A 25,473-nucleotide genomic window follows, 5' to 3' on the forward strand; every position below is an offset into this window, starting at 1 on the left:
TTGTGCACAGATGTGTTTACATCCCTGTTAATGAGTATTTCTCCTTTCCCAAGATAATCCACTCACCTGACAGGTGTGGCATATCAAGAAGCTGATTAAACAGCATGATCATTACACAAGTGCACCTTGTGCTGGGGACAATAAAAGGCCACTCTAAAATGTGCAGTTTTGACACAGAACACAATATTACAGATGTCTCAAGTTTTGAGGGAGTATGCAACTGGCAGGCTGACTGCAGGAATGCCCACCAGAGCTGTTGCCAGAGAATGTAATGTTAAAAGCCGCCTCCAACTTAGTTTTAGAGAATTTGGAAGTACGTCCAACCCGGCCTCAACCGGAGACGAAGTGTAACCTTGCCAGCCCAGAACCTCCACATCCCGCTTCTTCATCTGCGAGACCAGCCACCCGGATAGCTGATGAAACTCTGGGTTTGCACAAGCAAAGAATGTCTGCATAAACTGTTTTGAACTGTCTCAGGGAAGCTCCTCTGCATGCTCGTTGTCCTCACCAGGGTCTTGACTAGACTGCAGTTTGGCGTCGTGACCGACTTCAGTGGAAAAATACTCACCTTCGATGGCCACTGTCATGCTGGAGAAGTGTACCCTTCATGGATGAATCCTGGTTTCAACTGTACCGGGCAGAATGGCATTGTGTGGGCGAGCAGATTGCTGATGTCAACGTTGTGAACAGAGTGCCCCACGGTGGCGGAGGGGTGATGGTATGGGCAGGCATAAACTACGGACAACAAACACAATTGCATTTTATCGATGGCAATTTGCACAGAGATAACGTGACGAGATCCTGAGGCCCATTGTCGTGCCATTCATCCATCAGGTCATATTTCAGCATGATAATGCATGGCCCTATGTCGCAAGGATCTGTACACAATTCCTGGAAGCTGAAAATGTCCCAGTTCTTCCATGGCCTGTATACTTACCAGACATATCACCCATTGAGCATGTTTGGAATGCTCTGGATTGATATCCAGCAACTTTGCACAGCCATTGAAGAGAACAACATTCTACAGGCCACAATTAACAACTTGATCATCTCTATGTGAAGGAGATGTTTTGAGCTGAACGAGGGAAATGGTGATCCCAACAGATACTGACTGGATTTCTGATCCACCCTCCTACCTTTTTTAAAAGGTATTTGTGACCAACAGATGCATATCTGTATTCCCAGTCATGTGAAATCCATAGATCATTTCATTTTTGTATTTTTATTTAACCTTTATTTAACTAGACAAGTCAGTTGAGAACAAATTCTTATTTTACAATAACAGCCTACCCTGGCCAAACCCTCCCCTAACCCAGACGACGTTGGGCCAATTGGGCATCGCCGTATGGGATTAGAGCCTAATTAATTTATTACAATTGACTGATTTCCTTAAATGAACTGTAACTCAGTAAAATTTAAAATGTGAAATTATTGCATTTATATTTTTGTTCAGTGTAAATGAGAAGTCACACCAACTCTATTTTTGTAAGTTATGATAACAAATTAACTTTTTTTCCAGCATGCTCTACTACAGTTAGATTTTTTGTTGTTGTTGTTGTTTTTAATATCTGTGTTTTTGCATGTACGTTGAGTGACTGATTGATTCATCTTGTAGTACACAAAGCTAAATAACATACATTTTTCTAACCTAATCCAATCTTTTAGTTAGAATTTTTGCACCCAAGAAACAAAGAGCTCTTCTGTTGGATCTGACAATTAATCTTGATGGTTGTACAGTCATCTCAAATAAAACTGTGAAGGACCTCGGCGTTACTCTGGACCCTGAGCTCTCTTTTGACGAACATATCAAGAATATTTCAAGGACAGCTTTTTTCCATCTTGGTAACATTGCAAAAATCTTAAACTTTCTGTCCAAAAATGATGCAGAAAAATGTATCCATGCTTTTGTCACTTCTTGACATTTTAATTGACAAAAAATGTGCTTTTCTTTCAAAAACAAGGACATTTCTAAGTGACCCTCAACTTTTCAATTTCAATATTTATTTATGTGGGTATGCCTATGTATGTATGTATATATATATATAAATATATGTATATACCCCAAAAATATATGGGGAACTGGAAATGATGCAGACAATTACATTGATAGAAGCTGCAATCTATCCGCAACATTAAAGCTGATCTACCCCTAAAAAAATTAATTGACATATTACAAGAAAATATATAAATTGCTAAATAAATAGATGCACAAATACATTTTCAACTAATATGCTGAACAAAAATATAAACGCAACATGCAACAATTTCAAAGATTTTACTAAGTTACATTATATGTTATATGAGGAAATCTGTCAATTTAAACAAATTCATTAGGCCCCAATCTATGAATTTCACATGACTGGGAACACAGATATGCATCCCTTGGTCACAGATATCTTTTTTAAAAATGGGTCTCACAATGGGCCTCAGGATCTCGTCACGTTATTTCTGTCCATTCAAATTGCCATCGATAAAATGCAATTGTGTTCGTTGTCCCCACTACTATAGGGCACTCGGTTCACAACGTTGACATCAGCAAACCGCTCACCCACACGACGCCATGGTCTGCGGTTGTGAGGCCGGTTGGACATACTGCCAAATTCTCAACATTGGAGGTGGCTTATGTCTGGTGGGCATTTCTGCAGTCAGCATGCCAATTGCACGCTCCCTCAAAACTTGAGACATTTGTGGCATTGTGTTGTGTAACAAAACTGCACATTTTAGAGTGGCCTTTTATTGTCCCCAGGGCAAGGTGCACCGGCGTAATATCGTGCTGTTTAATCAGCTTCTTGATATGCCAGAACTGTCAGGTGGATGGATTCTTGTGGCAAAGGAGAAATGCTCACTAACAGGGTTGGAAACAAATCTGTGCACAACATTTGAGAGAAATAAGCTTTTTGTACATATGGAACATTTCTGGGATCTTATATTTCAGCTCAGGAAACATGGGACCATACTGTACATGTTGCGTTTATATTTGTGTTCAGTGTATATCAGTGGATTGTTTGTAAATTGTTTACGGTAATACATTATGGGTGGCTTTAAGGTATAATCTCTTACTGTGCTCTCTCCCTTTGTTTGATCCCTCCTAACCCCTATTGGTAGATTCGTGTACCAACAACAACGCAGGTTTCCGGGTGCACAGCATCACCGAAACTGTGTATCTAAGTTGTTAGCTTTATAACTAACTGTCAGACAAGCACAATGGGTATTACAAAACTGGCAGATTTGATTCGTAGCGATGCACCAGGTGCTATTTCTTACAAAGAGATCTGCGACTACACAGGTACGTTTGATGCTTAGCTAGTACTTCTACAAAGGCTAACGTTAGCTAGCTAGCTAGCATGCAGTTTGCCGCTAGTATCAACATTGACCTCCTTCATATGCTCTTTATCTCATCCTAGCATGTATAATGTTATGGAGCATCAGTGTGCTCACCCAATAATTGACATTACTTATCCCCAACATTGAAGCTACCAGACAGGGCAGGCATTATTCACGTTATCAAACTAGCTTGGCCAAGTTTAATCCAGGACTAGATATGAGCACAGTTGAATGTTTCCTACTCATTGAGTTCAATCAAAGATTTTACAAATGCAGTCATTTGTTTTCTGTCAATTTTAGGAAAGGTCATTGCGTTGGACACCTTCATTGTTCTGAACCAGTTCCGCACTGCAGTACCAAATCTTCAGTTTCTGGGGTGAGCTGTCATTTCTAACTTCTAAATTGAGAAGCTTACCCAACCATTGACAGCACCTCAAATGTGGCTTCTTCCTCCCCTTCATCTGCACTGATATGAAATCACAGGATAGGGGAAAGCATATGGCGAATGTCTACCAGTTATTTACTGTCATCTGTCCAGTTCTTGTCATCTGTCCAGGTGTAGACCTGTTGTAAACTAACTCTGAATTCAGGGCCCTGTTTCTGTTTCTAACCCAAGTTCCCATCCTTTCGCTCTAGTCCCTTGACAGGTTTGTTCTTTCGAACGCTAACCTTCCTGGAGCATGACATCAAACCATTGTTTGTGTTCGATGGGAAGCCTCCTGGCGAGAAAAGTGCTGTGGTTAGTGGCGGCTCTTAGAATTACAGCTGAGACCATAGTTACCTACAGTGCCTTCGGAAAGTATTCACACCCCTTGACTTTTCCCCCATTTTGTTGTTAGAGCCTGAATTCAAAATGTATTAAATTGAGATTTGTTTGTCACTGGCCTACACACAATACCCCATAATGTCAAAGTGGAATTATGTTAAAACATTTTTTTCCATATTAATAAAAAATGAAAGCTGAAATGTCTTGAGTCAAGTATTAAACCTCTTTGTTATGACAAGCCTAAATAAGTTCAGGAGTAAAAATGTGTTTTACAAGTCACATAATAAGTTACATGGACTCACTTACATGGACTCACAACCAGATTGTTTAATGACTACCTCATCTCTGTACCCCACACGTACAATTATCTGTAAGGTCCCTCAGTCGAGCAGTGAATTTCAAACACAGATTCAACCACAAAGATCAGGGAGGTTTTCCAATGCCTGGCAAAGAAGGGCAGCTATTGGTAGAAGGGGGGAAAAAATAAGACATTGAATATCAATTACAGCAATTGTCCGAGTGGGAAGCTCGGAATAAAAATATTCAAAAACATGCATCCTGGCACTAAAGTAATGCTGCAAAAAATGTGGCAAAGCAATTAACTTTTTGTCCTGAATACAATGTGTTGTGTTTGGGGCAAATCCAATACAACACATTACTGAGTACCACTCTCCAAATTTTTAAGCATAATGGTGGCTGCATCATGTTATGGGTATGCTTGTAATCGTTAAGGACTGGGGAGTTTTTCAGGATAAACAACAAAAGGAATGGAGCTAAGCACAGGCAACATCCTAGAGGAAAACCTGGTTCAGTCTGCTTTCCACCAGACACTGGGAGATGAATTCACCTTTCAGCAGGACAATAACCTACAACACCAGGCCAAATCTACACTGGAACTGCTTACCAAGAAGACAGTTAATGTTACTGAGTGGCCGAGTTACAGTTTTGACTTAAATCTACTTAAATATATGGCATGACCTGAAAATGGCTGTCTAGCAATAATTAACAACCCATTTGACAGAGCTTGAAGAATTTTGAAAATAATAAGGGCAAATGTTGCACAATTCAGGTGTGGAAAGTTCTGAGACTTACCCAGAAAGACTCACTGTTGTAATCGCTGGTAAAGGTGCTTCTACAGAGTATTGACTCAGGGGTGTCATTTTCAAACAATTTGCTGGCATTTCAAAAAACATGTTTTCCCTTTGTCATTATGGGCAATTGTGTCTAGATGGGTGAGGAAAACAATCTATTTAATCCATTTCGGGCTGTGACAACAAAATGTGGATTAAGTCGAGGGATATGAATACTTTCTGAAGGCACTGTACCTCACAAAATGATACCCTCACAAGTAGTTCACTACACTAAATAGGGAATAGAGTACAATTTTCTACAGTCCATGTCAATACGGTTTAATTTAATTGTATTCTCTCGTTTTCTTTCAGTTGGAGAAGAGGGCACAGGCTGCAGGCTGGAGCTCCCCCAGTCGTTCAGGAGCAGGTAAGAGAAACATTGGAATTCAATCGCAGCGCATATCAGTTTTCCATCTTCCTGTATTTTACTTTTGACCTCTCTGTGGGCACCTGTAGTGTCCCCTCAGACACGGGACTGTCTCCAGCTTCTGAAGCTTATGGGTGTGCCCATCATCCAGGTCAGTGTGCGAGTGCTCTATGTAGCATGCTAACCCTGAACACATACCCTAATTATACCAAGTTGTCTTGAACAAACACCAGCCACCAGAAACCATAACATATGAACTCTCTCCTTCCACTCTCTCGCTCTCTCTCCAGGCTCCAGGAGATGGCGAGGCCCTATGTGCCCACCTGGTGAAACAGGGCGTAGTAGACGCGGTAGCATCAGAAGACATGGACACTCTGCCCTTTGGTGGAAACATCCTGATCCGCCAGCTCAATGCCAAGAAAAACAGGTGAGAGTGCACCTTTGAGTTCATAACCATGTCTATACAGCCTGGTCTCATAGACTAGACGTAATATAGTAAATGTACTTCAGGGACACTCAAATTAGTATGATATGTTACGTTTGGTGTTTATTTTTTATTTTACCTTTATTTAACTAAGCAAGTCAGTTAATAACAAATTCCTATTTTCAATGATGGCCTAGGAACAGTGGGTTAATTGCCTTGTTCAGGGGCAGAACGACAGATTTGTACCTTGTCAGCTCTGGGATTCGATCTTGCTACCTTTCTGTTACTAGTCCAACACTCTAACCACTAGGCTACCTGCCGCCCCAATGGTTACATAAGACGATGATTTGGTATGGGTGAGTGTATAACATGAACGTCTAGCAACCCAAATAACGCGAATGTCAAGAAACTCCAAGGTTGCATGTTCGAATTTCATCACATTTTAGCTAATTATCAACGTTGTAACTACTTACTACTTTTTAGCTACTTTGCAACTACTTAGCATGTTAGCTAACCCTTCCCCTAAACCTAACTTTAGCCCTTTAACATCACTCCTAACCTTAACCCTAAGCTTAACCATAAAAGCTCAAGACACCAGCAGGATAGTGAAACGTTTGCCTGCCGACAGTACTTAGCACCTCTGAACAGGGGGTCTGCAGTAAATTTATTTTTTATTCACACAGCAAAGACCTTGGAAGTCGTCAGGCACAAAAGCCTTGTTAAAATACTCCAAACCAGAAGGTGGCAGTTGCGTTGTTTGGCTTTGCATATCTGTGTGTATTGCTTATGGTCTAGATTCCAAGCTATCAAATTGAATTGGTCGCATACACATATTTATAAGTTGTTATACGGGTGTAGCGAATTGTGTGTGTTCCTAGCTCCAACATTGCAGTAGTATCTACCAATTCACAACAATACACACAAATCTAAAAGTAAAAGGATGGAAACATGGACACTCTGACAAATGTTGCGCTAATGTTGCTATTTTATAGAAAGCCCTTGTTGATACTAACCAGATGACCACAGCTAGATCTAGCAAGATGACGAAGAGACAATTTAATTCACTCTCCATAATCCCATACTGTCAGTGCCAGCCCATAGCCAAATGTGTAGCTAGCTAGCTAAAGTTAGCATATTTGCTAGCTTGTGCAACATAGCTAGCTAAGGACACTGCACTAACTCAGCAGCGAACACAGGCAGCTGTTTAATGGAAACTAGCAAATCCATTGTGATTTAATTATAATCCCAATACTAGCTACAGTGGTTAGATAGTTTGGAGGAAGTATTTAGTGTTGTGTGTATTGCATCTGTGCACTTAGCTAGCTACTATTCAATAGCCGACATTGCATATGAAGTGTTGGCTCCCCCACATGGGGGTCCGTGCTCTCTGATTGGCTCAAAGTGAAGTAGTTGGCCAATGACACGAGCGTTGCGATTCTACAAGTAGAATCGGTAGGTTCGTCGCTACCGGGTCAGCAAGCAGCAGGTACCGCTTTTGTTTTAGCAAGAGAAGGAACACTCCCACTGTGATAAGTACCTATTGTCAGACTATCGGCACAGAGATTGTCGGTGTGTTCCATGCATAACATTGACCCTAACCTTAACCCCCAACACCTAGGTTAGCTAACGTTAGCCACCTAGCTAATGTTAGCCACAATAAATTGGAGTTCGTAACGTATATCATACGTTTTTGAAAATTCGTAGCATGATGTACTATTGTGATTCGTAACATATTGCACAAATTGCAATTCGTAACATATCATATGAATTGTAATTTGTTACATATCATACAAAATAGATCATGGACATCTACAAAGTAATACATATCATATGAAATGTAACATATCATACTATTTGGAGTGTACAGGATTTATGTTTAATATATTTACACGTTGTTTATACTGCTGTGGTTTCCCCCAATAGAAAAGGTCTTAGGCCAGGGTTACTTCTAAGCACTTTGTGGCAAAGTATTAGTAAAAAAAAACATGAATTGATTAAATTATTAAGTTATTGTAATGACTGATGGCCAGTTCTCTGGGTCTCTAAATCTAATTATTCTTCTCCACACAGCGAAGTCATTGAGTACTCTCTGCCCAAGCTGCTAGACATTTTGAAGATAACACATGAAGAGGTAAGATATCTCCTCCACCCAAAGCATTTGTATTGAATGAGGCATAGGCCTTCATTACACGTTCATAGGCATCATGTGTACAAGCATACTACATTCTTGTAAGGCATAAACATCATGTACCTTTCTGTCAAGTGTAATCTCTCAACTGTCTCTCAACCCTCAAAATGCTCCCATACTATCTATTCAGTGATATTTCATCTCTTAGGCTAACACCCCTTGTCTTTCCTCCTAATTTATGTCAGTTTGTGGACCTGTGTATCTTGTTGGGCTGTGACTACTGTGACAAAATCACAGGCCTTGGACCTAAGAGAGCTCTGACTCTGATCCAGCAGCACCGGAACATAGAGAACGTTGTGCTGAACATCAACAGAAAGGTACATGTTCCCTCCCTGACAACTGTTCATACTGTATTACTGCAATGCGATTGTCTTGGAGATTTTGGTGCCAATGTGTTTGCTGAAGTCTTATCTATAAGTCTGGATAGAATATACTAGTAAACCAAGAAAATATTAAATGATCTATGTCATTTGTTACCACTCCACATATGAATAACATATATGAACTAATGATTATTTCATTTTTCATCTCAGACCTCACCTTCTATGCTCTGTTCCTGTCCATGTAATTAGACTAACACCCAACCCCTTTTCTCCCTCCTCCTTCAGACCCACCCTGTCCCACTGTTCTGGCAGTATCAGGATGCCCGCAAGCTGTTTTTGGATGCCCCCCTGACCGAGCTCCCGAACCTGGTCTGGACTGAGCCAGATGAGGAGGCCCTGGTCCACTTTCTGTGCCACGAGAAACACGTCAAGTACTGTTCTGGTCCTGTATGACCGACCACCTTTGGAATTAGACCAGGGGCCATGTGTATCAAGCATCTCAGAGTAGGAGTGCTGATCTAGGATCAGGTTCCCCTTGACCATGTAATCTTATTAATTGTGTTCGAAAAAGGTAACGCTGAGGCGCTTGATATATACGACCCCTGGTGTGCACAAATCGTGTCCTCTATATCTGCAGTGCATGGTTGTTTTATGTCCTTGCCCAGTAATCTAAAACTGAATTATTCCATATATGTGTGTGTGTTATGTAGGGAGCAAAGGGTACGAGGTCGAATGCAGAAGTTCAGTGAGAAGCGTGAACGCCTGAGGAAGGAGAGGGAGGAGGACAAGGCAGCAGGACAGAGCCGACAAACTCGCATGGAGGACTTCTTCCGTGTTACACGGAAAAGGCAACAGGTGATATAACCCCACTATGACACTTTTATGACACCTCGCCATTTTATGGTGGGAGTACCTGCTGAACTCTACATCTCATGGCCCAGAGCCTGGTATAGAGATGGCTATATATCAGACTTTATTAGCCTGTTCATTGATGCCAAATGTTTCATATCTATGGTATTTATGGCTTTGGAGATCCCCAAACTGTATCAACCCTTTACATTAAATAAATAAAAAATAAAAAATAAATAAATAAATAAAAAAATTCGGTCCACTATATCCAATACCGCTAAGGTTAACTTCAGTTTTACAATTCGGTTGAAATGTACAGCAATTTTCTAAGTAATTTATAACCTCATCCTCCATGTAGGTATGCCTTTATTGATTGATCACCTTTAATTTATCAGGTTATATTGACTGTCAATCGAGATGTCTAAGGATCAACACTCTTTATACAGTTGAAAAGTGTTTAAATTTTTTTTTTGAAACAATGAATGTATGAACTGAACTTAATTGTCCAATAAGAACACAGGTTTTCCTTCTGTTGCTAAATGTCCTACTGAACACGACCCTGTACTGCTGTACTGGGAATAGTAGCCTCAGGGGTATACTAAGACACTAGCTAGATATTTTCTGGATTTTCTAAAGCTAGCCAGCTTCAGTTGGCTTCAAATTCAAGCTCAGGCTTCATACATGTTGCGAAGGTGGATATTGATCATGCAGCCGCCGTTAACTTGAGCCAGCTTGTAACTGCGTGTTCGCGTCGAACGTGACAAGTCAAAAGCCGAACTCGTCATTGAGACAATGCTGAAACAGCAATCCGTGGGCGAGTCGGTGCCACAGAAATTTTTGACGAAATGAAAGAAAGCTTATCTTGAAATGGGCTATTAGAAGTGCCATCTTTCTTTTATTAATCGTATCATTAATATCGTCTTTGGTGTGCTTATCAATGCACAAGCCCCTTTTTACCCACAACTTTTAAATGCGTCCTGTCTTCGCTAAATGTGTAGTGTGGTATATCTTTGAATATTACTACACAAAATCGATTTTTCTTTAAAAAATATTGAATCAGTCTTCCTCAAATATGGTCCGGAGAAGGGGATGATGAGGCACTCTGTGAGAGTGAGGGAATCTAATTTGATTGGTCCTCAACTTTCGGCTCAAACGCTTAGTTCAGGATGAAGTGGAGTTGCCCTGCCCCGGAGCAGGTTAGAGATGAAGCATTCACTGCCATAGATATGTACCTAGCTAAAAGGTGAGCCATCTTCGTGTCAACGGTAATCTCGAGTTGAACACAGAATTGACTCAAGTAAGCTCGCTAACTCCTCTCTCCAGCTTCGTAGTACACCCCTCTGGTTCCCTAACTGTTCCTGCATTCAACAATGTCACATTGTTGCCTTGTTTGGCAATATAACATTTCATGATTGCAGGTTGGCTAAAGCAGAAACAGACTGGAATCCAGACTAAATTGATGTGACATCTAAATTAGCCTGTGTATTTCTGGTATCTATTCAGTTATTGTGTTGTGTCTGAAATACCAGCCTTATCTCCACTTGTAGCCGTCGTCTGAAACTGGGGATTCCATTGGCACCAAAGAAAAGAGAGTGAGGTCAAAGTGACACTGCCCTCCGACGGAGTCTGGTGGTACTGCAAATGCATCCTTACCAACCAGCTGCCTGACAGTTAAAAGGATGTGCTTGTTCATGAGGGTCTACCTGAGAAAGGAGCTGTGCAGGTCAACTGATCCATACATTTCTTTAACTTCCTAACGATTGAGCATAAACCAATTCTTATTATGTAAAGATTTGTGACAGCGACTACCTCGGGGTCATGTTCATTAGGCACCGCCTTGAAACGGGCCGACTACCTGGGCATATCCAATAAGTAATGCTCATATTCGTTTTCCGTTTTAAAACGTTGTGCCCTAATGAACATGACCCAGGCCAACTCCTAGGGAGCGAGTAAACAGGATGAGCAGAGGCGGAGACTCATTGGCGAGAACAGTGCAACCACTGTCTGTGGGGCCTTGGCTTGCTTGTTCCCTCATCCAAAACAGGAGCCGATTGATTTCTATGGAGGGAGGTCAGATGGGCTCATGGCTTATTTGGTGGACACCTGCTACCCTCAACAGTGCCAAATTTGAGGCAAATTACTTTCTTATCTTGATAAACATGATCATGTCAAAGTAGATACCAAAATATGATAATCTCTTGTATCAGTGTTGTTACACAAGATGTCAGTATGATGGTATTTACTATTAAACTTTTATTCATCAATATAATATGTTGTTGACTGGTCATTGCTGCCCACCAGATCTTCCCACCGGTAGGTGTCAGTCACTCTCCGGTTAGCTGTCTGGTACACCTCCTGTATGCCAACGAAGAAGGAACGTGTCCGTCCCACTAGACCTCTCAGCAAGGTGTCTGAACCACCACCGCTGTCGAGGCAAGCCTCCCCGAAGACATCCTCGATAAACTTCTCCCACGGTTAGTAGCCCCATTTCTCAACCATGGCGACGAGTGCGAAGCGAAAGCAAGAGGAGACGCATCTCAAGATGCTTCGGGAAATGACTAGCCAACCCCCGAATAGGAAGTGCTTTGATTGCGACCAGCGCGGCCCGACTTATGCCAACATGACAGTGGGTTCCTTCGTCTGTACCACCTGTTCTGGCATTTTGTAAGTACTGTGTTGATTCTATAGCTGTGTTTTTATGTGGGATTGTTTTTAAAGAAAAATGTCGTTCTTTGTGATGTGTTTTGGTGGTTTAGCTAACGTTGGCAAGCTCCCCAACACAGCAGGTAATGCTATCCAACGTTAGCTCGAGGCCATTGGTTGGGCTGGGTCGCAAGCCCATGCTTTGTTGTAAGGAGGGGTCTCAATTCCCAATCTTTAGAAGGTCAATATGCAGTTCCATACCTAGCTTGGCAACTATTTAAAGGATTGTTTGTGCCGAAAGTACTTGTCTGATAAAAGACAAATATTTGACCAGTGTGTCAAAACGGCACGTCACCGCACCGGCGAACCTATTTCCCAATCAACTTGTCTATACCGTAGGCGTAGTTTGGGACATCCGTTGCTCACGCCTATATGTGTAACGTTATAGTTTGAGCAGGGATGGGCAGTCCTCGGGGGCCTGATTGTTGACACACTTTTCCCCCAGCTCCTGCTAAAACACCTTACTCCAATAATCAACTAATCAAGGTATTCAGTTTAGAATGCAATTCCGTTTAATCAGTTGTGTTATTTATAGGGCTGGGGGAAAAGTGACACATCAGGCCCCCAAGGACAGGAGTTTTCCATCCCTGAGATAGAGGAAGTGTATAAGTGCCAGCCACTGTCTTGTAGAATACATGAAATGGGGTAGTAGGTCAAGTAATGCAAATGATATTGGTTCAGAGACCACAATAGGAAAGGACTTCTGACAAAACCACAACTGATGCCACAAGTGATCATCTCACGTCATATGTGAAGGCTAGGCACATGAATGCATAGCCTTATGAGTCATATAATGACTTTCACTGGTGGTTTTCACTTTTGGGATGTGCCATCTGATTTCAATCACTTTTTGACCTCTTTTGGACATGAATGCTAAAACATATAGGAGATGGAGTGAACCCTTTTTGCATACCCCCACCCTACCATGATCTTCATCACTGGAAAATATAAATAGTTGAGTTTGATATAATTCAAATGCTCACAAACATGGTTGTCAAACTTTTATATATATATTTTTTTTTTTACATTTTAACATCAATTATCTAAATGCATAAACTCCTTTTTTCCCCCACATGTAGCTTAGACCTTATTTTACATCATCTGAGGTGTTTGTTAGGCCTGATATCGGTTGAAACGGCATGCTATTGGGTGTCATGGTTTGCCAGATAAATGTACTAAAATGCGAATAAAATAGAAATGTCATCTTTGAAATGGTAGCACAAAGATGGTTGGAGGTCCACACCTCAGAGAATGTTGACTTGAATGGGAATATCAGTTTTAAATGATACGGTCAATCTTCCATAGGAAACCTATGGAAATCATAGAAATACAGATAAAAGAATAGACATTCCAATTTAAGTTTGACGGTGGGGGGACCGGTGGCCATCTTTGTGGTAGTAATTGGAAGTAAACATTAGAATTTCAATTATGTACCAGCTAATTTGCAGTGGTCTGAAGGGGTAAATCCGTTCTATGAATTTCTATATCTATGATTGAAATTACACCCACCCTCTCTCTATTCAACAGTATGCTGTCTCTCAACTGATAGCGGGCACAATACAAACACCTCAGATTATGTAAAATATGGATTAAGCATATGCGAAAATGAGTTGACATGTTTTTTGATAATTGCTGCTAAAGGATAAATAGTTTGACATCCCTGTTTATATTTTCCAGTGATAAAGACATTGATGCAAAATGGGGTAACTTTGTTCTCCTAAATCTCCTAAATGTTTTGGCATTCAGGTTCAAAAAGTCACTTTCTGACCACTTCTACCATGGGCAAATATGTATGACAAGTTTTGTTCAAATCAAAAGTGGTGCGGCCAAAAAGTGATTGAAATCAAATGGAACGACCCTTTTGACAGTGAATATCAGTAAATGCACAGTTTAGCTGTGAGTGTGCAGTCATGTTTTGCCTGGTCATTGTAAACTGAATGACACCGAATACATACCCCTCCACTCCCAACTAGACGAGGGCTGAATCCCCCCCACAGAGTGAAGTCCATCTCTATGACCACCTTCACGCAACAGGAAATTGAATTCCTACAGAAACACACCAACGAGGTAATGACATGAGGTCAAGTAATGTACTAAGAAATGTGTACTTCAAACCTAGTGATCTGCAGGGAGTGCAGGCTTTTATTCCAGTTTAGCACGAACAAATCCAATTCATTCAAAGCTATTGGTGATTAGTCGAGTCAGATGTGTTTGTATTGGGCTAGAACAAAATCCTGCATACCCTGTGGGTCCCCAGGACCAGCATTGGAAAAACACTGGATTAGTGTCTTTATGCGTGTCTGTCTCCTCATGTCTGCTTTCATTATTTGAAGTTTTTTTGTTTCTCTCTAGGGAGTTTATTGGCATTCCTTTTTCTCTCTCGCGCTCTCTCGCCACACCCTCTCCCCAAACACTTCCTCTACTCTAGGTCTGTAAACACATCTGGTTGGGGCTGTACAACGACAGGACATTGGTTGTTCCAGACTTCCACGAACCACAGAAAGTAAAAGAATTCCTCCAGGAAAAGTACGAGAAAAAAAGATGGTGAGATGCTTCTTTTTGGTTCATTCATCTGTTCACTGAGCTTCACTCACTTGCTTTCTATTGCACCGTGTGAACTGAACATTGTCGAAAGCAGAAGAATTTGATTTGCAGATCCCACAGTTTCTATTGTGATGTGTCAATATAAAATCACACTCAGAGCTGTCAATGTAAAATCGTATGAATTCACTTTAAAAAGACAAGTAACAACCCATTTTTACATGTGAAAATTATTTCACCTTGGGAACTCCCCATCGATTCCACCCCTGGATGTATTTTTATTCATGGTTGTGTGCACACAGGTACGTCTCTCCAGACCAGGCTAGGACGGTAGCCACAGCTCAGGCCTCCAAGTCGGGCACCTCAGGCAGCAGCACAGGCAGCACCCCGGAGGTCCAGCCCCTGAAAACCCTGCAGCTTAACAAGACCCCCCCAACACGTCAGGTATTTCCCCATCTTCTTTCCTAACATATGACATAATACATTTCAGGCTAATGTGCTTTTGAGTCATTTCCTAACATATGGGGAAATCCATTTTAGGCTGATGCAAAAAAATAAATATCCTAACTTTGTCTAGTGTAAATTCAATTACTTTTTCACTTCCATAGGTATTTGTAGAAGTGCACAGAAAGTGGCTTTTTGGACCTGAATGACAAAACATTCAAGAGATAATGGTGCTCAAAGTTGACCCATTTTGCATACCCCACCATACATCCATGTCCTCATCACTGAAAAAGATAAATGGTTGAGATTGATAACATTTAAGAGTTTACAAACACCGTTGTCAAACTATTTTGTTGTCTTCCAAAAAAACGAAAATGTTTTCGTTTTTTTTTACGTCAAATTTTCAACAAAATAAATTGGTTTCACATATGTTGTAGCTTAGACTCTATTTTACATAATCTAGGTTTTGTGTTGTGCCCGCCATCGGTTGAGATAAAACATGCTCTTGAATACAGGGTGGGTGTCATGTTTTGGCTGATAAATGTACGAAAATAGGAATCATTTGGAAATGTCAACTTTGAAATGGTAGCACAGAGATGGTTGGAGGTCCACGCATCAGAGAATGTTGACTTGAATGGGAATATCAGTTTTAAATTATACTGTCAGTCTTCCATAGGAAACCTATTGAAATCATAGAAATACAGATCATAGAGTAGACATGACAATTTAACGCTAGAACCGCCGGGCCTATAAGTATCCGCTAGAGAACTCTGTTAGGCAGTCATTCGCATACGTCTGGCCCCTTCCAGCCAATGACGGGTCAACATTCTAACAGTCTATATATGTTATCCAAAGAATAATCATTTGGTTTTGTTTATGAAGGTCATTAGAATAATACTTTTTTTTAAACTATCATTTCACAGGACATAATAGCATTTATTAGTTTGTTACTCTAAGCTATAAGTAAAAATCAAAAACCTCTACTTTAAGAGCCAAATCCATTATTATTTGGTTTTTGGCAGGTCTAAAGAAACATTGGAAATAAGAAAATGTATCAAATAAAACTGAATAGCATATTTTATTATGTTACTAGTCTTTGCTTAGTAGCCTGAGAAATTCTGACACGTGAGTGCGCAAATGCATGGACAGCGCGGTTATTCTTGGGAAAAGTGATATTTGGAAATAGAGAACTGCAGAATATGCTCTTTCTAATACTATATATAGCAATCAGAACATTTTACCTTGTTTAAAATATAAATACAGTGGGGCAAAAAAGTATTTAGTCAGCCACCAATTGTGCAAGTTCTCCCACTTAAAAAGATGAGAGGCCTGTAATTTTCATCATAGGTACACTTCAACTATGAAGGAAAAAAATCAGAAAATCACATTGTAGGATTTTTAATGAATTTATTTGCAAATTATGGTGGAAAATAAGTATTTGGTCACCTACAAACAAGCAAGATTTCTGGCTCTCACAGACCTGTAACTTCTTCTTTAAGAGGCTCCTCTGTCCTCCACTCGTTACCTGTATTAATGGCACCTGTTTGAACTTGTTATCAGTATAAAAGACACCTGTCCACAACCTCAAACAGTCACACTCCAAACTCCACTATGGCCAAGACCAAAGAGCTGTCAAAGGACACCAGAAACAAAATTGTAGACCTGCACCAGGCTGGGAAGACTGAATCTGCAATAGGTAAGCAGCTTGGTTTGAAGAAATCAACTGTGGGAGCAATTATTAGGAAATGGAAGACATACAAGACCACTGATAATCTCCCTCGATCTGGGGCTCCACGCAAGATCTCACCCCGTGGGGTCAAAATAAAGCTCTAAATACTGTACTTCTGTTTGTGACTAAAACATTTCTGACAACTGAGCAATGTAAAATACAGACATTTAGGAAAAGTCAAAGGAGGAGCAGTACGTTGCTTTTTTCTTCCCCAATTTGTTTTATTTATTTACAAAATCAATCATCTGTGGCCGTTGTCAACACTAGAACCGCTAATGCCATTCGACGGTGGTCGGACCGCTGGTCATCTTTTGTTGTAGTAATTCAAATTATACTTGTACCAGCTAATTTGCAGTGGTCTGAAGGGATGGGTCTATTCTATTATTTCTGTGAAATGACACCCACCCTGTATTTAACTTCTCTGGGATATGTGGCCAAAAGCCAGTAAAAATGCAGAGCGCCAAATTCAAATAAATTACTATAAAAATCAAACTTTAATTAAATCACACATTGATACCAAATTAAGCTACACTGGTTGTGAATCCAGCCAACATGTCAGAATTCAAATAGGCTTTACGACGTAAGCACACAACGATTATGTTAGGTCAGAGCCAAGTCACAGAAAAACACAGCCATTTTTCCAGCCAAAGAGAGGAGTAACAAAAAGCAGAAATAGAGATAAAATTATTCACTAACCTTTGATGATCTTCATCAGATGACACTCATAGGACTTCATGTTACACAGTACATGTATGTTTTGTTTGGTAAAGTTCATATTTATATAAAAAAATCTGAGTTTAGGCGGGACACTACTGTCTCACTTGGCCAAAAGCCACAGAAAATGCAGAGCGCCAAATTCAAATAAATTACTATTAAAATCTAACTTTAATTAAATCACACATTGATACCAAATTAAGCTACACTGGTTGTGAATCCAGCCAACATGTCAGAATTCAAATAGGTTTTTCGGCAAAAGCAAACAATGCTATTATCTGAGGATAGCAACAGAGTAAACAAAGAGAGAAGCATATTTCAACCCTGCAGGCGCGACACAAAACGCAGAAATAAAAATATAATTCATGCCTTACCTTTGACGAGCTTCTGTTTGTTGGCACTCCAATATGTCCCATAAACATCACAAATGGTCCTTTTGTTCGATTAATTCCATCAATATATATCCAAAATGTCAATTTATTTGGCGCGTTTGATCCAGAAAAACACCGGTTCAAACTTGTGCAATGTTACTACAAAATATCTCAAAAGTTACCTGTAAACTTTGCCAAAACATTTCAAACTACTTTTGTAATACAACTTTAGGTATTTTTTTACGTAAATAATCGATAAAATTGAAGACGGGATGATCTGTGTTCAATACAGGATTAAAACAAACTGTAGCTAGCTTTCTGGTCACGCGCCTCTAACAAACAGGACACTTTAAGTGACCCTCGTTCAAGATGGCCGTACTTCTTCATTACACAAAGGAAAAAACCTCAACCAATTTCTAAAGACTGTTGACATCCAGTGGAAGCGGTACGAACTGCAAGATGGTCAATTAGAAATCTGGATTCCTAATGAAAATCCATTGAAAAGAGTGACCTCAAAAAAGAAAAATCTGAATGGTTTGTCCTCGGGGTTTCGCCTGCTAAATTAGTTCTGTTATACTCACAGACATGATTCAAACAGTTTTAGAAACTTCAGAGTGTTTTCTATCCAAATCTACTAATACTATGCATATCTTATCTTCTGGGGATGAGTAGCTGGCAGTTGAATTTGGGTATGCTTTTCGTCCAAACGTGAAAATGCTGCCCCATATCCTAGAGAAGTTAAGAGCATGTTTCAACTGATGGTGGGTAAAACACAACGTCAGATGATGTGAAATAGGGTCTAAGCTACAGTACAATATTGTGCATTTTTAGATACTTTATTAAAGGTCTAAAATGTTATTTATGTTCAAACCCTCTCATTATAAACTCAAGAAAAAAAGAAACGTCCCCTTTTCAGGATCCTGTCTTTCAAAGATCATTCGTAAAAATCCAAATAACTTCACAGATCTTCATTGTAAAGGGTTTACACACTGTTTCCCATGCTTGTTCAATGAACCATAAACAATTAATGAACATGCACCTGTGGAATGGTCGTTAAGACACTAACAGCTTACAGACAGTAGACAATTAAGGTCACAGTTATGAAAACGTAGGACACTAAGTAGGCCTTTCTACTGACTCTGAAAAACACCAAAAGAAAGATGCCCAGGGTCCCTGCTCATCTGCGTGACCGTGCCTTAGGCATGCTGCAAGGAGGCATGAGGACTGCAGATGTGGCCAGGGCAAGAAATTGCAATGTCCGTACTGTGAGACGTCTAAGACAGAGCTTTAGGGAGACAGGACGGACAGCTGATCGTCCTCGCAGTGGCAGACCACGTGTAACAACACCTGCACAGGATCGGTACATCCGAACATCACACCAGTGGATAAGGGTCAGGATGGCAACAACAACTGCCCGAGTTACTCCAGGAATGCACAATCCCTCCAACAGTGCTCAGACTGTCCGCAATAGGCTGAGAAAAGCTGGACTGAGGGCTTGTAGGCCTATTGTAAGGCAGGTTCTCACCAGACATCACCGGCAACAACGTCGCAAATGGGCACAAACCCACCGTCTCTGGACCAGACAGGACTGGCAAAAAGTGCTCTTCATTGACGAGTCCCGGTTTTGTCTCACCATGGGTGATGGTCAGATTTGCGTTTATCATCGAAGGAATGAGCGTTACACTGAGGCCTGTACTCTGGAGCGGGATCGATTTGGAGGTGGAGGGTCCATCATGGTCTGGGGATGTGTGTCACAGCATCATCGGACTGAGCTTGTTGTCATTGCAGGCAATCTCAACGCTGTGCGTTACAGGGAAGACATCCTCCTCCCTCCTTCCTGCAGGCTCATCCTGACATGACCCTCCAGCATGACAATGCCACCAGCCATACTGCTCGTTCTGTGTGTGATTTTGCCATGGCCAGCGAAGAGCCCAGATCTCAATCCCATTAAGCACATCTGGGACCTGTTGGATCGAAGGGTGAGGGCTAGGGCCATTCCCCCCCCAGAAATGTCTGTGAACTTGCAGGTGCCTTGGTGGAAGAGTGGGGTAACATCTCACAGCAAGAACTGGCAAATCTGGTGCAGTCCATGAGGAGGAGATGCACTGCAGTACTTCATGCAGCTGGGGGTCACACCAGATACTGACTGTTACTTTCGATTTTGACCCCGCCTTTGTTCAGGGACACATTATTCCATTTCTGTTAGTCAGATGTCTGTGGAACTTGTTCAGTTTATGTCTCAGTTGTTGAATCTTGAATAAACGCAGTTGACAGTGAGAGGACGTTTATTTTTTTGCTGAGTTTAAAAGTCAATGGGTGCAACCCCATGTCCCCAGTTATTTTTCTTTTAAAGCATGCTGTCATTCCTCATGCCCTTCCATCTCTCTCCCTCCCTCTGCCAGTCGCCGGTGGTGGTTCGCTCCCAGGCCTATCCTATAGTTCAGGAGAAGAAGTTTGACCTCCTATCTGACCTGGGTGGAGACATCTTTGCCACTCTGCCCTCTCAGGCTGCCAGCAACTCCAACTTTGCCAACTTTGCACATTTCCCGAGCCAGTCAGGTAATGAGTGGGGATGGCCTTCACTCAAACTAACTTCAGTTTAAGCCAAGTGAAAATTTTACTTAAATGGCAGTTCAGGAGTTTCCCAATATTGAGTTGATTCGAAATGTTTGTCTTCAATGAGACAAAATCATACCTTGAGGGCTTGGAAATGAGCAGTTATAAAGAGTAGTGTAAGAAGACTTAACACGTCATTACAATGTGTTCGTGTTAAATCATTGTCATCTGCCCCTCCTCCCATGTACCATAATGCCATTATGATTTCCTCATTCCTCACGTTGTCAGTGTTTTGTTTCCTCCTCTGTGGTTTGCAGCGACTCAGGTAAACTCAAACGCCGACTTTGCCAACTTTGAGGCGTTTGGCAACTCTGGAGTACCTTCACATTTCAGCACCTCACCCCCCTCACAGTCCTTTGCATCAGGTACCCCTGGGTCCCATTCTCATACATACCCTCTTATTTACATTATATCTGTTCCGGGCACAACATGTTATCTTATTTTTGTGTGTTAAGTGTCCATGTCCTTGCCATGTGTGTATATTGACCACTGTGTATGTCTCTCTCGCTCTCTGTAGGGCGAGGTGTCCCAGTGCCATCGGTGGCCGGTGCTGTACCGGCTCCGTCCCAGCTGGGCACTTCAGCAGAGGACCGCTACGCTGCTCTTGCTGAGCTGGACAACGAGCTGAGCTCTTCGGCCCCCACAGGGAGCAGTGTCCAGGGGTGAGAGACAGGCGCCACTTCAAAACTTGGCACTAACAATAGGTTTTAGATATGCACACTAACACTGCCTCTGGATCTTGCTAAAAAGTGTTTTTTTATGATTCAATGAGATAATTGATTCATGTTATGTATTTATGTGAATCTAGGAATATGTTTGGAGCTGTGTTGGGAACCTCGCCTGCCCAGACTCAGCCAGTATTACCCAGCATGCATGTGCAGCAAGGCTTTGGAGGTGAGTGGGTCGTGTTACGCATTCCTGAACATTGATTTCTGAAATGGGTGACCCTCAAAAGGTAATGAAAACATGATGTAATGTCCTGTTTCAGCCATCCCGTCCAATAATCCATTTGTTGCCGCCGCCCCGGATATGGCCACCAACCCCTTCCAGACTAATGGTATAACCCTGTGTGTGTGTGTGTGTGTGTGTGTGTGTGTGTGTGTGTGTGTGTGTGTGTGTGTGTGTGTGAGCACACGTGGAAGTACATAAATACATGCATAACGTGTGTGTGGTTGAAGTCAGAAGTATGAACACAAGCATGCTTAAAGGACATGTCTGGGCCTCTGCTAGTGAATGCTTGTCAATTTATCTGAAATAGCATTGTTTGATATCAGTAGATACTGTACATTGAACGGTACGGTTGTGTACCACTGTGTTCGTGGTACTCACTCCGCCCTCCCCTCTCTCTGTGTTTCGTAGCCTCGTTTGGCACAGGCTCTATGAGTATGCCTGCTGGCTTTGGGAACCCCTCCTCTTACTGCCTCCCGACCAGTTTCAGTGGGACCTTCCAGCAGCCCTTCCCTGGCCAGGCCCCCTGCCCTTACACCCAGCCGGGGGCCTACCACCCCCAGCAACCCAATGGTAAGTAGTGTGCCCTCTTCTTCTTCTTAGTAGTCTCACCCATACCACAATATAGTTTGGACTTTACTTCAAAGCTGTGATCCCCCCCCCCCTCCCCCCACAAATATTGTGTTTTGACTCACCAAATGTTTCAAATATTCTTGGGACCCTCCACTATAAACAAAGGTCGTATTTCTGGCAGGTATCCCTGTAACAACGGTAAATGTAATAACTTTTATGTTTGAAATAACTTTTAGATTTTTATTTATTTAATTAAACCAGTAAATGTTATAACTTGCTGGTAATCGTAATAAATGGTTGAATGATAAACATAACTTTTGCTGCTAAATCTAAACATGTAATCTACAATAGTTCCCTGCAAATAATGCAGCACGTGACTTTGATAGCCTCTACTGAACGTGTTACCTTGTAATGCCAGTCTTCGGGTTTCAGGCAAGGTTACTCAACATGTTAATTTGACACCAATTGCCCTGGTGTCATCCAGATCGTTCAAATACTTTGAGTGTTTGCTTGAACCTTCCTGGAGTGCCGGACTGATGGTTTTAGCACCATTCCACGTCCATACAAATGAGGGAAATAACACAGACATTGTTATTACATGATCGGTTGAAGTTATTGTTCATTAAATAAAGTGGCTACTGACCTGATGACCTGACATAATATCCACCGGATAACATAATGAGCTTGATTAATAATGATCAAATAAAGTTGTGTGTGAGAGAGAGACTATGCATGTGTGTACATTTCAATGTGTGCTTGTGAGTGTCTATGTATTCCTGTATGTTGAGTTGTTTGTGTTGTGATTGGCACTAGGTGGTGGTATGTGCATCAAATTGAGGGTAGTAGGACATAACATTGATTTTGGTATGTCATTACATGTTTGGTTGAAGTTATTACATTATTCATAAAGTTGTTACTCACCGGTTAACGTAATAACCACCGGGTAACGTAATAACCGCCGGTTAACGTAATAACTTTACAATTGAGCAGAAAAGGTCAACTTTACCGTTTGACATTTTATTACGTTTACCGGCAAGTTATTACTTTTACCAGGTAAAGTTAAATGGTTAATAGGCCATTCAGCCTCGTTTTGTTTCTCTGCATGGACAGGCCCTGGTGGATACCCAGTCTACGGGCAGACCAATCCCTCCATGACCCACTTTGGGCAGCCCATGACTGGGCCGGGGATGACCAATAACCCATTCATGGTGAGCATCTAGTAGCTTGTGTGTGTGTGTTTCCAGATCATGTTGAGGGACCGAAGGATGCATTGTGGTCTTTAAATAGTAATACTTGTAATACCAGTGTGAAACACTTTGTGACATAACACATACAAGTCTGAACACATGTAATTTACTTACACATGCAACTTCTGCATGGGTCCAATGTAAAAACACCTATGTGGGCGGTCACCCATTGCAGCCTCGCTCTCTCTGCTAACTTCATGGATGAGTTTGGAAGTCATGCTGATGGTTATGTTATTTTACGATATTATATTGATGAACCATTTGTTTTGAACCAGGCGGGAGCCCCGCCTGGATCCTACCCCGCTGGAGGCTCTTCCACCAACCCCTTCCTGTAGTGCGCCCATCTCCTCGTCAACACCACCAGAGGGCAGCATGCAGCACCTATTCAATGCACCGGCTCCTGATGTGACCGTACACTTCTGAAACTCTGAATTCAAGTTTTTATTTAAAGCTTAGTTTATGACACTATAAAGGACTATGGGATTTGGGACTGCCGTGGAATGATGCCCTTGGACTAAATACGTTCTCTATACATTTATTTTTTTTGTTCATTTGACAGCTCTTTATCGTGCATATCGGCATTTGTAATCACATTTAAATACAAGGTATAATAAGGACTTGACATGGTTGGGCAACATTATGGATGTGCCACTATGTTTCTACCAGTGTGTTTTATAGGATAACTATCAGGGTTGTATACAAGTCTAGTAGGGAACTGAGATGACGTGAAGAGTTTTTGCCTCGAACGATGTGAATTATCAGGTTGGCAGAGGTGATATGCACCTAATTCTATTTGAGGGGGTACTGATGGTCAAATTCAGTCTAATGTGATTCTGTGTAAATGAAACAATGTAATGTGTAACGGTTTCAATGGGCATGCTGCCTCTGCTTGTAGGTATGGCATCCGGGAAAGGGACTTTTATTTGGTGCATAATTAATAGCACTATTACTGAACGTGGCCCTGTTCTTATTAGGATCAAAACACCGTAGTGCTATCCCAAGGCGTTACAACAGCATTTTGCCTAGCGGTTTACACAACCGTTGAATATCCTTGAACACAACCCAGGTCTTTTAACCGTACTCTTTTTTCTTTCTTTTTTTGTGACTAGGATAAGTCCCAAGTGTAACAACAGCCCGGACACACTAACGTTAGATAGGTAAGAGTCCGTTTGGAAAGGAACAAATGCCTGCTAAAAAAAAACACGAGACCCCAGACTCCAGCACTAGCCGTTTTGATGACAGGCAGGTGTCTACTGCAGCACAAAAAGGGAGGGAAGGAGAGTAGGGAATAAAGGTGAAAGGTTCTTGTGCTCTAAGCGAGCCCTCTCCATGTAACCTGACCCGCATGTGTGTGTAAAAACACCTGAGAAGTTTGTTTTTATTTGGAGAGATGGTTACTTGTGGCACCCAATCACTTTTAATGCATTTAATCATGTTACTTGCCATTACAGGAATATGTAAGTCAATGTGTACATATATAAATATATGTATAAATATTAAAGATTTTTAACTACAATTTGCTTCCCTATCTGCATTACGTAAAGGTGCGGGGGTCAAATCACAGGGGAAGCCCAAAAAAAAGCCATATTACAACCTATGTGTTGTGATAATTGCATTGTTTGCTTTATAACCTGTTAGTTCATATGCCTTGCGACAGTGATAGGCCTATATGCAGGGCATTTGGAAAGTATTCTGACCCCTTGACTTTCTCCACTTTTTATTACCTTAGCCTTATTCTAAAATGGATTACGTTTTTCCCTCAATCTACGTGCAATAGACCATAATGACAAAGCAAAACCAGGTTTTTAGACATTTGTGAAAATGTATAAGTATTCAGACCCCTATGTTGAAGCACATTTTGGCAGTGATTACAGCCTATTGTCTTCTTGTGTATGATGCAACAAGCTTAGCACACCTGTATTTGGTGAGTTCCTCCCATTCTCTGCAGATCCTCTCAAGCTCTGTCAGGTTGGATGGGGAGTGTCGCTGCACAGCTATTTTCAGGTCTCCAGAGATATTCGATCGGGTTTAAGTCCGGGCTCTGGCTGGGCCACTCGAGGACATTCAGAGATTTTCCCGAAGCCACTCCTGCGTTGTCTTGGCTGTGTGCTTGTAGTCGTTGTTCTGTTGGAAGGTGAACCTTCGCCAAAATCTGAGGTCCTGAGAACTCAGGAGCTCAAGGATCTCTGTACTTTGCTCCATTCATCTTTCCCTCA

At 41.5% G+C, this 25,473-nt stretch overlaps 2 protein-coding genes across 3 annotated transcripts; both read left to right on the forward strand.

Moving 5' to 3' along the window:
• The first annotated feature begins 3,020 nt into the window (after positions 1 to 3,020).
• On the forward strand, positions 3,021 to 11,640 carry LOC139551123 (probable flap endonuclease 1 homolog). Its single transcript, XM_071362528.1, has 11 exons — positions 3,021 to 3,286; positions 3,625 to 3,700; positions 3,961 to 4,063; positions 5,533 to 5,587; positions 5,677 to 5,738; positions 5,878 to 6,014; positions 8,082 to 8,142; positions 8,385 to 8,516; positions 8,808 to 8,953; positions 9,233 to 9,377; positions 10,919 to 11,640. Exons 1-11 carry the CDS (start codon positions 3,205 to 3,207, stop codon positions 10,976 to 10,978), a joined length of 1,059 nt encoding a protein of 352 aa, XP_071218629.1. The 5' UTR covers positions 3,021 to 3,204; the 3' UTR covers positions 10,979 to 11,640.
• Positions 11,641 to 11,663: 23 nt separating this feature from the next.
• On the forward strand, positions 11,664 to 24,773 carry LOC139551122 (arf-GAP domain and FG repeat-containing protein 1-like). Of its 2 annotated transcripts, XM_071362526.1 has the most exons (12): positions 11,664 to 12,035; positions 14,048 to 14,141; positions 14,503 to 14,618; positions 14,918 to 15,059; positions 20,276 to 20,432; positions 20,747 to 20,854; positions 21,007 to 21,151; positions 21,298 to 21,383; positions 21,478 to 21,546; positions 21,849 to 22,010; positions 23,121 to 23,218; positions 23,533 to 24,773. In XM_071362526.1, exons 1-12 carry the CDS (start codon positions 11,869 to 11,871, stop codon positions 23,590 to 23,592), a joined length of 1,404 nt encoding a protein of 467 aa, XP_071218627.1. In that variant the 5' UTR covers positions 11,664 to 11,868; the 3' UTR covers positions 23,593 to 24,773. The 2 variants fall into 2 exon arrangements, with proteins under 2 accessions (XP_071218627.1, XP_071218628.1); XM_071362527.1 differs by lacking the exon at positions 20,747 to 20,854 and having other exon boundaries at positions 11,721 to 12,035.
• Positions 24,774 to 25,473: the final 700 nt, after the last annotated feature.

This window comes from Salvelinus alpinus, chromosome 23 (genome assembly GCF_045679555.1).
Source record: "Salvelinus alpinus chromosome 23, SLU_Salpinus.1, whole genome shotgun sequence".
In the NCBI taxonomy this organism is placed as follows: domain Eukaryota; kingdom Metazoa; phylum Chordata; class Actinopteri; order Salmoniformes; family Salmonidae; genus Salvelinus; species Salvelinus alpinus.